Raw genomic sequence first — 14,205 nt, forward strand, 5'->3', positions numbered from 1 at the left:
GATTTTCTCCTGAACGTTTTCAGAGATTATTGAACAACTAACTATGTCAACTGACGCAGTTTCACTCAAGCTGCCCGATTTTTGTGAACAAAATGCCAACGCATAAATAAAGCTTTACTGACTTAGCTGAATACCATAGGCATTGAACAATCACCTAACTGTGGAAATAACAGCAACCAGAATAAATGTAACATAGGTTTATGAATATAAAAAGGCTTTATTTAAATTTCTGTCATTTCAAATGTTAATGGTATTCCCTAATATATCCGAAAACAGATCCTCAGTCCTTCATGAATAAAAAATGGATATTTCATGCATACTTTCAGCTGATGGAGAGTGCAGAAGATGGCTCATGAAGGATATCCTATGTTAATTCTCCCATATTGCGTTCTCAATCAATCCTAAATGAGTCATCGTTGGTTGAAATGATGTTCCTTAATTGGTCTTCAGAGTGATGAGGTGCACTTTCTCTATGAAGTCACTCTGAGCATCTGAGGACTGCACCAACTCTACGTCACAGCTCTTCCCTGGAATAACAACAACAACAACAAAAAAGACATTCAACATAATTTCTCCTAAATCCCTCATGCATTTATATGGGTCTTTGTTGAGACAAATCCAACACTGACTGAATGAGTGAAGTGAGTTTTTATTGAGACCATTGTTTTTTCTTTTCTTTTTTTGGGGGGGGGGGCGGCTGTGCACAGGAGGTAGAGCCGCCGTCTAATGATCGCAAGGTTGGCAGATCGGCGGTTCGAGCCCCGGCTGGCCACATGTTGAAGTGTCCTTGGACAAGACGCTGAACCCCAAATTGCTCCCAGTGAGCGGGCCGGCGCCTTGCATGGTAGCTTGCCGCCATTGGTGTGTGAATGTGTGTGTGAATGGGTGAATGAGAGGCCGTTGTAAAGCGCTTTGGGATAAGGTGCAGGCTGCATATAAGTGCAGTCCATTTACCATTTTCCTAACTGAACTCACCAAACAGATTTTGCACTTGCTCATCAGGCACAAAAAAAGGAGGCCCTGAAAAGAAAGAGAATGATAGGGTTAAACTCTGATGAGCTCTAGTGACAATTAGCAACAATTCTGATGTCTACAACAAATAGTGCACAGGACAAAATTACCTTTGAATAATTCTGGATTGTAAAAGAATGTGTCAAGGAGATATCTGCAATCCTCGGCCATTAACGACATGATCAGAGCAGCATATCTTTTTTTAAACAAAAATAAGAGACAGAGTTAGCCAGTGTCCATCATACACTGTATACAAGTTTACTAGTTCATATGTTTATAAAAGTACATAGATACATGCTAACACCCCCCTGTCTATACACCCCTCGGTGAATAGGCCATATAGTGTATAGAAGTTTACATAATAGATACATACCTATACATACATTCCTACCAATTACTTTTAGGTATATCCCGCTATTTATGTCTAATTCTTGGTTTTTATTATCTTAGGACTGTGTTTTGATTGTTAGCACCTAGGGTTTACATTTAAATGTCGTTGTACCCGTACAATGACAAAGATCATTCATTCATTCATTCATCATATCCTGCTTCCATGTTGAATCTAAAGGAAGGAATCCATCTCACGCGGTCTCACTTTTCTCTGTCCTGTGGGTTTATGGCCACCAGGGAACCTCTGTCCCAAATCCCTCCAAACTGCCCCTCCATGGCACTGTCAAACAACGTGAGTTTATCAAAGATAGCCTCTTAATTCCCAAGACAATCCCAATGACCCTGTTCAATGAGACAACATGCATGTTTACCTGGAGAAATGGTATAGATCACATTGGTACAAGGATATATTCCCCCCAGTACTCTGTGGAGCAAAAAGGCAATACACTATTAACTCAAGTTCAAACTACAATGCCCATGATGCAGCAGCTTTCTGAGAGCCTTTCCCTCTAGAATCCTACTCTTCCTCTGGAGGCACTGTTTGAATACAGCAGGATTCTCTAGACTTAATCAGCCATGGGTGGGGTCATTTGACCCCTGTGAGTAAAAAAACATGTATCTTTGCACTCAATAAAATGTCAGGACCCTCTTTTCGTGGCTTTTTGCTACATATGTGCGTTCTACCACCCAGTATCCTTACATTTTCTAAATCACATCAGGATAAGCTAGTATGAAGCTATTTTGCAGTTTTTCTGTGTAGGAAGCAGGCTAATTTACAAGCGGCCAACTAGCGGCTAACAGAGGCGACTCTTAGTAGGTAAAAAGGCACGGCTGCTCTAGTGCTAGTCCTCTCTCACAGCACCAATCACTAGCTGGTCCAGCTCAGTAGCCAGTAGAAATGCGGCAAAAAAAGATTGGACCTCTCAGATAAATAAATGAGGAGAAACAACAACTCAGTAATATTGACTTTCTCTGATCCTAATGAACTTGTAACTTCAACAGTCCTTCCCCCTACATCGATGGCTGATCTACCTTCGGCACCAACACAACTAACTTCAAGATAGCTTTATAGCTTTATTGTCTGTCACACAGTGACAGAAATTCTCCTTCGACAGGCAGAAGTGCAGCTCAAGATTACATTTTCACATAAAAAATACACATAGGTCACATACAAACATGCAAACTGCGACACTTTAAATAAATGTGCAATAACACTATTGTGCAATATGACAACCCTAGTCATCTATCTGTACAGTATAGTACAGTGGATAGTGTACATAGCCTTTATTTATGTAAACCAGCTCCTTCCCTTCTTGTGATTTTTTTTAAAGTTTTTTTTTTTCTTTCCTAACACCAGGGGAGCCACCCCTCCTAAATTTCGTTGTTTGGTACCTGTACTGTAGCAATGACAATAAAGACCATTCATTCATTCATTCATTAATACATACAATAAAAACAGACAGACATAGCAGTGTAGTGCCTATTTAAAAAGTCCAGTCATTTAAAAATAATAGTAAAAAACTGTTATGGTTTAAGAAGCTAAAATTTTGTGGTTTAAACAATGCTGTTCCTATTTTAAAATGCTGATATACAAAATGTGATGCACTGCACCTTGAAAAGCTTGGCTCCAGGTATGGCAGGAACCACTTCTTCACTGTAAGTCATGTTATTCTCCTCAAAGAACTGCTTGATGGCCTTCTCTGTAATCTCCACCCCAACAACCGAATGACCCATATCAGCAAGCCTAGAATTCACAAGAAAAGACAGCTCTTTACTTCAGCAGGCCAGGGACACGTTAGTAATGAATATATTGCATTTCCTCTACTCACCATTTCATGTCTACGGCTTTCCCACAGAGAGGAAAGAAGAATCGGATTCCTTCCCGTCCAGCGAGAACTCTCTCAATGTTGCCCTCCAGCATCCTGTCACATATGAACAAAGTTTTTATTTTATTTTATTTTATTTCTTCTTTTAGGACTCAGCGCTCTGCTTACAGCTACATGTTATCTATATCCAGCCCTCACTGATGGGTCTATTCACGTACACATACATTTGAACCAGTGTATAGCTTATATACAACACTGATTGTTTTGATTGTCTTTTCATGTATTCATGTATTTATGACGTAATTGTAATCTCACGTAGGTGTGTCCTCACAGGTGTTACCTATTCCGTCTAGCCTACCTGTCTATTTAATGGCTGACATGCACCATGTTGTTTGTAAGACTAGACAAAGGCTACGGCCGAAAAACGCTGTCAATTAAAATACACTTTTGCATCTGGAACTAGAGTGTGCGGCTTCTACTTCATTCTACGTATGAACACAGTCCAATATCACACCAATAGTGCAATGTTCTATGACCGTGCAATATGTTTACATTCTTGTGTTAAGATTACATACACTGTATATAAGTTACTAGTTCATATGTTTATATGTTTATAAAAGTACATAGTTACATGCTAACTCCCCCCTGTCTATATACCCCCCTTTGAATAGGCCATATAGTGTTTATAAGTATATACGTTTCCATAATAGATCTCAGATTCCTACCGATCACTTATCCCCCTATTTATATCCCCCCCATTTATGACTGTTTCATTCTTGTTTTTTATTATCTTAGGACTGTTATGATTGTTACCACCTAGGGTTTGCATTTCAATTTCGTTGTATCCGTACAATGACAATAAAGATCATTCATTCATTCATTCACAACAATGAGAAAGCCTCACAGCTACAGGAAATGGCAGAATTCTATCTTGCTCAACTGAAACACTTGAAACACTTGATTGAAGAATTTGAGAGTTACGGTATAAGTTACGGTGTTGCAAGATGACAAAACACTAAACAGGCCTCCTTCATTCAAGTAACTATAAGGTAGATGAAAGCCAGGTCTTACTGGTGTACTCGGGGGTCGTGCCAGTCGGCCCTGCCCTCCTGCCAGCGTTCCTCCCATTCCCCCAGCGTCCTCACACAGCCCGCCTGGGCAGACAGCATCTTGTTTATGTGACACCAGCTGCAGTAATGTCAGAGATAGGAAGTAGGAAATAGGTAATCATTCACAGAGTTGATCCACGTTAGCCTGTGGGAGTTTACAGCTGGTCTATATTCTCCATATCATTGTGATGACTCAAATCTTTGCATGTGAGAAGCATGTGACAGGCGGGGCGGCTGTGGCTCAGGAGGTAGACCCGCCGTCTAATGATTGCAAGGTTGGCAGATCGGCGGTTCGAGTCACGGCTGGCCACATGTCGAAGTGACCTTGGGCAAGACACTGAACCCCAAATTGCTCCCAATGAGCGGGCCGGCGCCTTGCATGGTAGCTTGCCGCCATTGGTGTGTGAATGTGTGTGTGAATGAGAGGCCATTATAAAGCGCTTTGGATAAAGGCGCTATGCAGTCCATTTACTGATGAATGTCAATAGATCATAGATCATTTAGTCACATGAATTGTTCCCTGTTCGTTAACTCTGTGTTCTATGTGCTCATGTTATCTGTTGCTTGTTGTTTCTGTGTTGTCTGTTTTTCCCATATTGTCAGCGTCTTTGAGCCCCGGAAAAGCGCTATATAAATACAATGAATTATTATTATTATTATTATTATTAGTAGTCACTACTACTACTGCAAATCTACTGTAGAAACACGTCTAGATACGAGTCACCACGACCAAGACAAATGCATAAATAATACCATGTAGCTGTCTCTGATGTTAGTGCTTACCCTACAGTGCGATCAAAAACAGTAGTAGATTGGCTGTACTGTATATGGAGATGAAATGCATTTTAAAGGCAAACTTCAAACACACCCATTAGTAAGTAAGTAAGTAAGTAAGTAAGTAAGTAAGTAAGTAAGTAAAACTTTATTTATATAGCACCTTTCATACAAGAAATGCAGCTCAAAGTGCTTTACAACAGGAATAAGAACATAAAGTGAATATAAAAACATATATAAAAACATATATGTGGTACGATCTAATAATGTATCCAAATTACCCATTATAACAATATACATGCATAGAATGAATATAAAAGCAGGGGAAAACAGTAAAAAGAGAGACTGTGATTGTTTCCCAGTAGAGTCCGGACATGCTGTGGATGTATTGAGTGCTGATGTACATCGGGAGTCTGTATGCCATTTTTATTGCCTTGTTTTGGATGGTTTGGAGTCTGTTGAACTGGTGTTGTGAAGCTGTGGTCCAGGCTGGTGCTGCATATTCGAATAGTGATCTGATGTATGATTGGTAAACTTTGAGGATCATTTCTGGTGATGCTCCGTGTTTGTGTCACAACTTTCCGAAAAAAATAGATAAAAATAGATAGAAAATAGATAAATAACAAAATTATAAAACTCACCAGCCACCGCTGATTTGGCAGTATAGCCCACAAGTAGTTCACAGTATATTTCTCAATATGAATCGCAGTATATTTCTCACAGTAGCCTATATAGTCAGGTTCACTATGTTTCAATTTAAACTTTCGTGGGAATTTTTTGGGGATTTGCTAATCTATACATTTTTGGAAAGGGCATTGTATGAGGAATCAGAAAATATATGTTTCCATTTGCACAGATGTCTGAAAGGCGGCCATCTTGGCATTTACAAAATGGCCACCATAATACACACGTTTTGTAATATCTTGGCTTCTAAATAAGCTAGAACATTGATTTTAACTGCTAAACCTACATTTTCAGGGTCAAGGAATCCAATGGTTGTAGTTACAAAGCTATTTTTTTTATTCTTCAAAACAAAACAAAAGTATATGGGCACAGGCAGCCATTGCTCTGCAGGATCCATAATTGGATCCCCTGCAAAATTGGTACTCCAAACATGAGGATGGCATGCTTAAACCAACAACCACAGACGTCCTCCCAGTCCCAAAGTCCATCATTGAGATGGTACAATGCAAATGCAAAACTGACTGTTCTTCTGGCAGATGTTCATGCAGAGCTAAGAACTTAGCCTGTACCGACATGTGTCAGTGCAGCAGCCAGTGCCAGAACGATGACGATTCCCAAGCCGTGACGCACGAAAGTGATGATGATGAACTAATCTAACAGCCCAGCTCACATTGGCACGCATTGGACTCGCCATTCACATATCACATCACACATAGCATAAACGCTTATACATAGTCAAGAGACACAACCCGCCTGTCATTACACATCTAAATACACATCCCACAAACAGAACAACCAGCACACCATACACTCCCCACATTCCTCCCATTTATTTATTTTGTTTCATTCCCTATTTTTATCATTAAATATGATATACAGAGCTTATTCTCCATGCCGCACCCGCCTTGAAGTCCTGGCTGAGAGCGTTCCTCACTTCCAGTTTGCGCCAACTCAAGATCCCCAAAATCTGGCGAAGAGCCCTAGTTGTTGCGATCCCTAAACCGAATATGCCTGAAGGGGACCCTAAGAGTTACCGTCCCATCTCTCTGTTATGCATCCCCTTCAAGATCCTCGAGCGTCTCATCTACACCCGCATCGAACCAATTGTCGACCCGCTGCTCCCACGTGAGCAGGCCGCGTTCCGACGCGGGAGGTCGACCGTAGATCAAGTCACCCTTATGACTCAAGACATCGAGGATTGCTTTTTGGCAAAAAAGAAGGCCGGGGCCGTCTTTATAGACCTGACGGCTGCCTACGATACCGTATGGCATCACGGCCTCTCCTGCAAGCTGCTCCGCCTGCTGCCGGACAGGCACATGGTCAGAATGATCATGGAGCTCATCCGTAACCGCAGCTTTACCCTTACCACTTTCGCCCTTACTAGAGACTTCTATTAAAGCTAGTCTTCGGTGGGGTGTGGGTTTTTGTGTTTTTTTTTTTGAGAAATCTAGGGTTTTTCCTTTTTCCTCACTAGGCTCTATGCCCCTCCTTTTTTTCTATTCTTGGTCGGGGAGCACGTCTTCTCAGTAGGTGGCTTGACCGCTGCTGGGAGGTGGCTCCCCCGACCCACCCCCCCCTCTTTGAGCGGAACAGGCCGGGATCCGAGAGGAGCTGCCGGAGACCCGCGACTCTTCCAGTAGGTGGCCTTTTCACCACTGGGGCAGTTCGGCCGCTGGGCAGCCCCCCTCCAAAGAGCGGAAAGGCCGGACCCCGAGAGGAGCTTCCAAAGACCGCGACTCTTCCAGTAGGTGACCAGTAGGTGGCCTGCCCGCCACTGGAGCCACTGGAGCACGAGTTCGGCCCCTGGGCAGCCCCCCTCCAAAGAGCGGAAAGGCCGGACCCCGAGAGGAGCTTCCAAAGACCGCGACTCTTCCAGTAGGTGACCAGTAGGTGGCCTGCCCGCCACTGGAGCCACTGGAGCACGAGTTCGGCCCCTGGGCAGCCCCCCTCCAAAGAGCGGACAGGCCGGACCCCGAGAGGAGCTTCCAAAGACCGCGACTCTTTCAGTAGGTGGCCTGCCCGCCACTGGAGCACGAGTTCGGCCCCTGGGCAGCCCCCCTCAAAAGAGCGGAAAGGCCGGACCCCGAGAGGAGCTTCCGAAGACCTCGACTCTCCCAAGCACGCCAGAAGTGAGAGAGGGCCCAACACCCACCAGCCGACCCAGCTGAGCCAGTGGACCCCAACCAGACCAGGAGGGAGGACAACTATAACATCTAAGCTAGGAGCGAGAGGGACACAGGGGAGTGCTTTGAAGACCGTAGGTCTTTGGCCACCTGGTGTCCCCACTCGCTCTCAGGTGTCCCTCTTTTGTCCCCAGACGGGAACCCAGTTCCAGACCCAAGCCAGAGTCCAAAATCTGCCGTGAGGACCTGAGAGGAACAACACCCCTAACCTAACGGCAAGTACCCTATTCCCCCCCCCCAAAAATTAACTACAACCTCCCCCTAACCCTATTCCTCTCCCTCCTTCCTCCCTGATCCCCCACCCCCCCCACCCCACTCCAACGATGAACCCCGGAGCGATGCGGCGCTACAACGCCGTCAGGTTGACGCTCAACCCAACTGAGGAGGCTGCCATGGATGGAGCCCCCCAACAGAAGACTGCCAGACCAGTAACAACGATGACCCGCCTGGAATTCAGCAGGGCGGTTCTACAGAGAGGTATGGGCTTTGTGCCGTCTGATCTAAACTGCCTGGTGAAGCCCCCTGGGCCGAATGAATGTTTTGAAGTAAGCTTTAAAACCCCCCAACTGTTAGAGGAATTCTGGACCTTTCATAGGATTAATGAACACAAACCCCCACTTAACCGTTTTACAGCCCACCCACTAACGGATTTAGAATCAAAAGTGGTCACAATTCAATTCCACAATGAGGTGATTCAGGAATATGATATTGAGGTGTGGCTACACCGTCATGCCACCCTTAAATCGGGGGCCCGGATGGTCCTGGATGAAGACGGAGTGTGGACGGGGGCCAAGAAATGGCTGGTGCAACTCCGTCCGGACCCGGAGGGGATAGGCGGAGTCCAACATATCCCCAGCACCATCAACCTGGGGAACAACAGGGGCTCCGTCTACTACTACGGTATGCCGAAGCTCTGCAGGAACTGCGGCCAATTGGGCCATCTGGCAGCGGCCTGCAAGGCCGTGGTATGTAAAATCTGCCGCCAAGACCACCCGACGTCGGAGTGCACCACGACCAGACCTTGCAACCTGTGCGGGGGACAGGGGCATCTTTACCGTGACTGCCCAAGTTCCTATGCAAGTAGAGCCCGGGGCTATAAATCCAACCAACCACCACCCCAACCCCCACCCCCACCCCAACCCACACCCCAACCCCCACCCCAACCCCCACCCCAACCCACACCCCAACCCACACCCAACATGGAGGAAGAGAAGGGAGAGACGGAGGAGGACCGGCGCCCGAGCGATGGAGGGGACGATCAGAGCTCGAGCGACGGAGAAGGAGAAGGAGAGGAACCAACCGTCCCAGCACCCCCTACAGACAACCTCAACACCCACCCCCTCCTAAACCCCATTGCCACCTCCACCCCCTGCAAAAACACCACCTCTATTGAGATAGCCACCAGCAGCACACCGCAGATCCACCTCCCCTCCCAATCAGACAGTGAAAATGACTGGAGCTTGGCTCAACCAAAACGCAAAAGACCACAAAAAAAGGCAATCCGGAAAAAACCAGACAAAAAGACTACTCCAGAACCCAAACCCCAACGCCATACAGGTAAGCCGGCTCCCCCCCCCAAACCCTCCTCCCCACCCTCTTCCTCTCTCCAGTCATCACATGCTCCTCACCCTGCACAGCCCACCAGCCACCCCCAGTCCATGCTCACCGGACCGTACGGGCCACCGAAAATCACCTCATCAACAACACAGATGAGGGGGCCACCAGGCAGTCAGAGGGGAGACAACCCCCACACCATGAGCAGCCAAGGGGAGGTACCACACTATCTGGCCCCCAACGACCCATTGGAGGGCCTCAACCTCATGTGCAATAACTTAGCAAAAATTGGAACAAACCAAATCCAAGAACCATGAGGATAACAATCTCATCTCTCAACACCAGAAGCCTCCGGCAACCAGACAAACGGGAGGTCGTCTACCAGTACATCACCCAACATCAGTCAGACATGTATATCCTCCAGGAGTGCGCCATCCCATTCAAGGAGATGGACGCCACCCTGGAGGAGGAATGGACACGGGGGGACTCTCTCTGGTCAGGCTCAAACATTGATAGAGCTGATGGGGTCGGCATTTTGGTGGCCAACCCTTTTCTGCAGACCAAAAAGGGGGAGGTTGTAGAGAGCGGGCGAATCCTGGTTCTGGACCTAGAGATCCAGGGTTCGCCGCTGAGGGTCATCAATGTGTACGGCCCAACTAACGTGGCCAAGAGAGTCTCCCTTTTCAAGAAACTTCGGTCTCTCCTCCTCATCCCCACACCAGTCCTAGTGGGGGGAGATTTCAACTGTGCCCTCCGGGATGAGGACCGCAGCAGGCCCAGGAGAGACCGATCCACTACAGAACTTCAGTCCATCATAGACGACTTCCAACTGGTAGACGCCGGTGGCACCTCCCCGCCGACACACACAAGGGTGAGTTCCTCCGGGAATTCTTCCTCCAGGATAGACATGTTCTTGCTCTCGCCAGGTCTGAGGATGGGAACCCTGACCAGCCAGGCGGCCCACTTCTCGGACCACAGGATGTTGACAGTGTCCCTGGAATGGGATGGCCAAACAAGAGCGGGTAGGGGTACCTGGAGGATGAATACATCGATCCTTCAGGACCCAACAGTGGTGCATTCCTTCTCCAGGCGCTACCTGGAGTGGAGGACCCTAAAAGAACTGTTCGACTCCCCGATAGAGTGGTGGGAGATGGTTAAGGCCAGGACAAAGGGCTACTTCGGGTCAGTCGGAAGGAGGAAAGCGGCAGAACAGAGGGCCAGGTTTCAACACCACAACGCGGCCCTCCAACGCCTAAGTCTCCTACAACTGGGTGGTCTGGATGTGGCCCGAGAACTGGCTGAGACCAAACAACACCTTGCCACCCTCTACCGGGAGCAACAACAAAAGAAACAGTTCAGGGAAAAACTCCAGGGCCTGGAGGAGGAGGAGAAATGCACACGCCACTTCTTCCGCAAGGCACGGTCAAAACACAAGCCTATCCTGTCCCTATACGACACCAATGGGGACACCGTGTCAGACAGAGGCAACATCCCGGGGGTGGCAAGAGAGTTCTACGAGTCTCTACAACATCAAGACAACCGACGAGACTCTCATGGCCACCTTCCTGGATGGTCTGGACCGGGTCCCCGAGGGTGGTGAGAGTGAGAACCCAGAGCTGACCACGGAGGAGCTCACCCGGGCCGTGCACTCCTTGAATACACACAAGGCCCCTGGACCGGATGGGATCCCAGCAGAGTTCTACAAGACTCTCTGGGATCTCCTCAAGGAGGACTTGGCGGAGGTCTTCAAAGCCGTCTACAGGGAAGGGAGGCTTGGAGAGTCAATGAGACAGAGTACGGTCACACTGATCCCCAAGAAAGGGGACCTCAAGGACCTCCGGAACTGGCGCCCCATCAATCTCCTCCCAGTGGACTATAAAATCATGACAAAAGCCCTCACCCAACGGTTTCAAACCCTCCTCCCCTCAGTTATAGCCCCTGACCAGACCTGTAGCGTCCCCGGTAGGTCCATCAACGACAACCTGCTCCTGGTGAGAGACCTCATCCTGCACTCCCAGGAGCGGAGGTCCCCTTTAGGCCTTCTCAGCCTGGATCAGGAGAAGGCCTTTGACAGGGTTAACCATGGTTTCCTGCAGAGGGTGCTGAGAGGCATGAACTTCCCCCAGCACCTGCTCAACTGGACCGAACTCTGCTACAACAACATCACGAGCAGAGTTCGGATCAACAACCAGTTGACAGACCCCTTCCCCATCAAAGCTGGAGTACGGCAGGGATGCCCCTTGGCCCCTCTACTGTACGTCATCTACCTGGAGCCGTTCCTACGGAAGATCAGGAGCTCCCCCAACATCATGGGCTACCCTCTACCAGGGGCCCGGGGGGAGAGGCTCAAGGTGGTGGCGTACATGGACGACATTACCATCGTCGGCACGGATAGTCGCTCCATTTCCACAGCAACGAAAGTGGTGGAGGACTACTGTGCAGCCACGGGCGCCCTGATCAATAGGGGTAAGTGTGAGCTGTTTCTGTCGCAGCACTGGCAGGAGAACCTGGCAACCTCCTTCCCTGTAAAGACGGAAAACATTAAGCTGCTGGGGATCACCTACCAGAAAGATGGAGGAGCCTCCGGCAGCTGGAAGGAGACCATCCGCCAGGTCCAAAAGAAGATCTGTGAGTGGAGTGCACGGCCTCTCACAATGACAGGCAAGATCCTGGTCCTGAAGGCTATTGTTCTTCCCATTCTCCTTTACCTGGGCAGGGTGTTTCCCCCAGACAGAGCAGTATCCAAAACCATCGAAAGGATCATGTTTACCTTTGTCTGGGGGAGCCAGATGGAAAAACTAAAACGCACCACCCTGTACAAAACAGTGGAGAATGGGGGGAAAGGGGTCCCAGACATCCTAAACATCATTAGGGCACAGGGACTCTCCAACCTCATCAACAACATCAACAACAAAGATAGGAAAGCCAGGTTCTTTGAAATATACTATGCCACACCCATCCTCCGGACACTCAGGGTGACCGCATCAATAAATCACACTGTGCCCTACAGCTGGGACCCCCCTCCTGTCTACAAGATATGGAGGGACTTTGCCTTCAAGACAGGATTGTCCGCGGCTGGGCTGGCCTCATGGAAATACAAAGACATTATGACCTTCATAAGGTCGAAGGAAACCATTACTCACCCCAAGGCCAGCACAGCCGTGGACTCCAAACAGGTATGGAAAAACATTAATCATAAATGTACTAACAATAAACAAAAAGACATTGCCTGGATGGCTGCTCATGGTTGTCTCCCCACTAGGGAATTCTTGCATAGGCGGCACATCGCAACGACTGAGAAATGCCCCCACGGATGCACGGACACAGAACACATTAACCACCTGTTCTGTGAGTGCCCCGTGGCCAGGCGGGTCTGGGCCCTGTTTGTTCCCTCTGTCTCCCTAAACAGCCTGCTGACCCTGCCCCGCTTGACGGGCGAGAACATCCTGTATGGTCCTCCCGGGGGGTGCACAACCCCCCAACTACAACAAGAGTGGAGGATCATCAGCGCCGTCAAGCAGGTACTCTGGGAGACGAGGAACATCAGGGTCTATCAGAAACAGAGCGTCCACCTGACAACCCTGAGGAGGAGAATCACCCTCTGCCTCAGGGACCATGCTATTGTTGACTTTAAAAATAACCCGGATCAAGCAAGAGCGGTGTGGGGGGTGGAGAGATGGAAGGACGTCATCCTCTAAACCCCCCCCCCATGCCGCGCCGCATCGACCAACCCCCCCCCACCCCGGGCCTACCTCACTACACCACCAGTTCCTGCACTATCACCTTCACCACCGTTCCAGCACAAGCCCTGGTCAGCAGTATCACCATCACAAGGACCAGGAGAGGAGCAGCGCACAACACCAACAGGGAAGTTTACTGCACCTTCCACCACCTACACATGTACACAGCACTGACCCACTTCCTACCCTCACCAGAATATCACCACACACAACCCACAGCCGAACCAGCCGTCTCTGCCAGCACCACCAACACCAGGATGACCAACACCACTGGGTCACAGGGAAGTACTGATCACCCGCCTGACACCAAAATGCACACTACACAAACCATGCACACCTCCCTTCTCTCACTCCTGTATCTTTTCAGGCACATGTCATATCCAGCTCTGACACCTACCCAGGCTTCCAGACCCAGGAGCAGAGACCGGCGGGAACCACCACGTCACCCCAGCACCAACCCCAGGTTCCAACTCAGCGACCCCAAACCCCCTGTTCCGGGCCACCCCCCCCCAACTCCAGGCCCCCAGCTACAGGCCCAGTCCCCTACCCGCCAACCCCCAACCCCCAGCCCGGAACAAGCTGAGAAGAGCCAGGGAGCTTTTTCCCTGGATAAGCTGTGTACAGGTTTTTCGCCTCTGCTTGCCTGCCATGCGCCGAGCTCTCTGGGCCTCTCCTCAGGGGCCTCCGGTCGGCCTGCGTGCTCGATCTGCTCCGCCGCTGGGGCGCCTGGTCCGGCTAGCCTCGTGAAGGGCTACAGGAGTCTGAGCCTGGTGGGCTGGGCCGGATGCGCCGGTGGTGGGGCGGGTCGGGTGAGTCGGGTGTGTGGGGTCCCTCGGGGGAGGGAGGTGGGGGAGCCACGGCTTTGCACTGGTGGGCAAACTGGATAGTAGTCGCTCTACAACTAGAGGGCTGCAGGGGAATTTTTTTCCCGGAT

At 49.0% G+C, this 14,205-nt stretch overlaps 1 protein-coding gene across 1 annotated transcript; it reads right to left on the reverse strand.

Annotated features, from left to right (window-relative positions):
- Positions 1-435: 435 nt before the first annotated feature.
- On the reverse strand, positions 436-4,396 carry LOC308154419 (putative thiopurine S-methyltransferase; the record flags this gene model as incomplete). Its single annotated transcript, XM_080527581.1, has 8 exons — positions 436-527; positions 976-1,020; positions 1,122-1,207; positions 1,607-1,681; positions 1,773-1,825; positions 3,013-3,145; positions 3,231-3,323; positions 4,299-4,396. The coding sequence occupies 8 exons, from the start codon at positions 4,394-4,396 to the stop codon at positions 436-438; spliced, it is 675 nt and encodes a 224-aa protein (XP_080383707.1).
- Positions 4,397-14,205: the final 9,809 nt, after the last annotated feature.

This window comes from Nansenia antarctica (genome assembly GCF_963989245.1).
Source record: "Nansenia antarctica genome assembly, chromosome: 3".
Lineage (NCBI taxonomy): Eukaryota > Metazoa > Chordata > Actinopteri > Argentiniformes > Microstomatidae > Nansenia > Nansenia antarctica.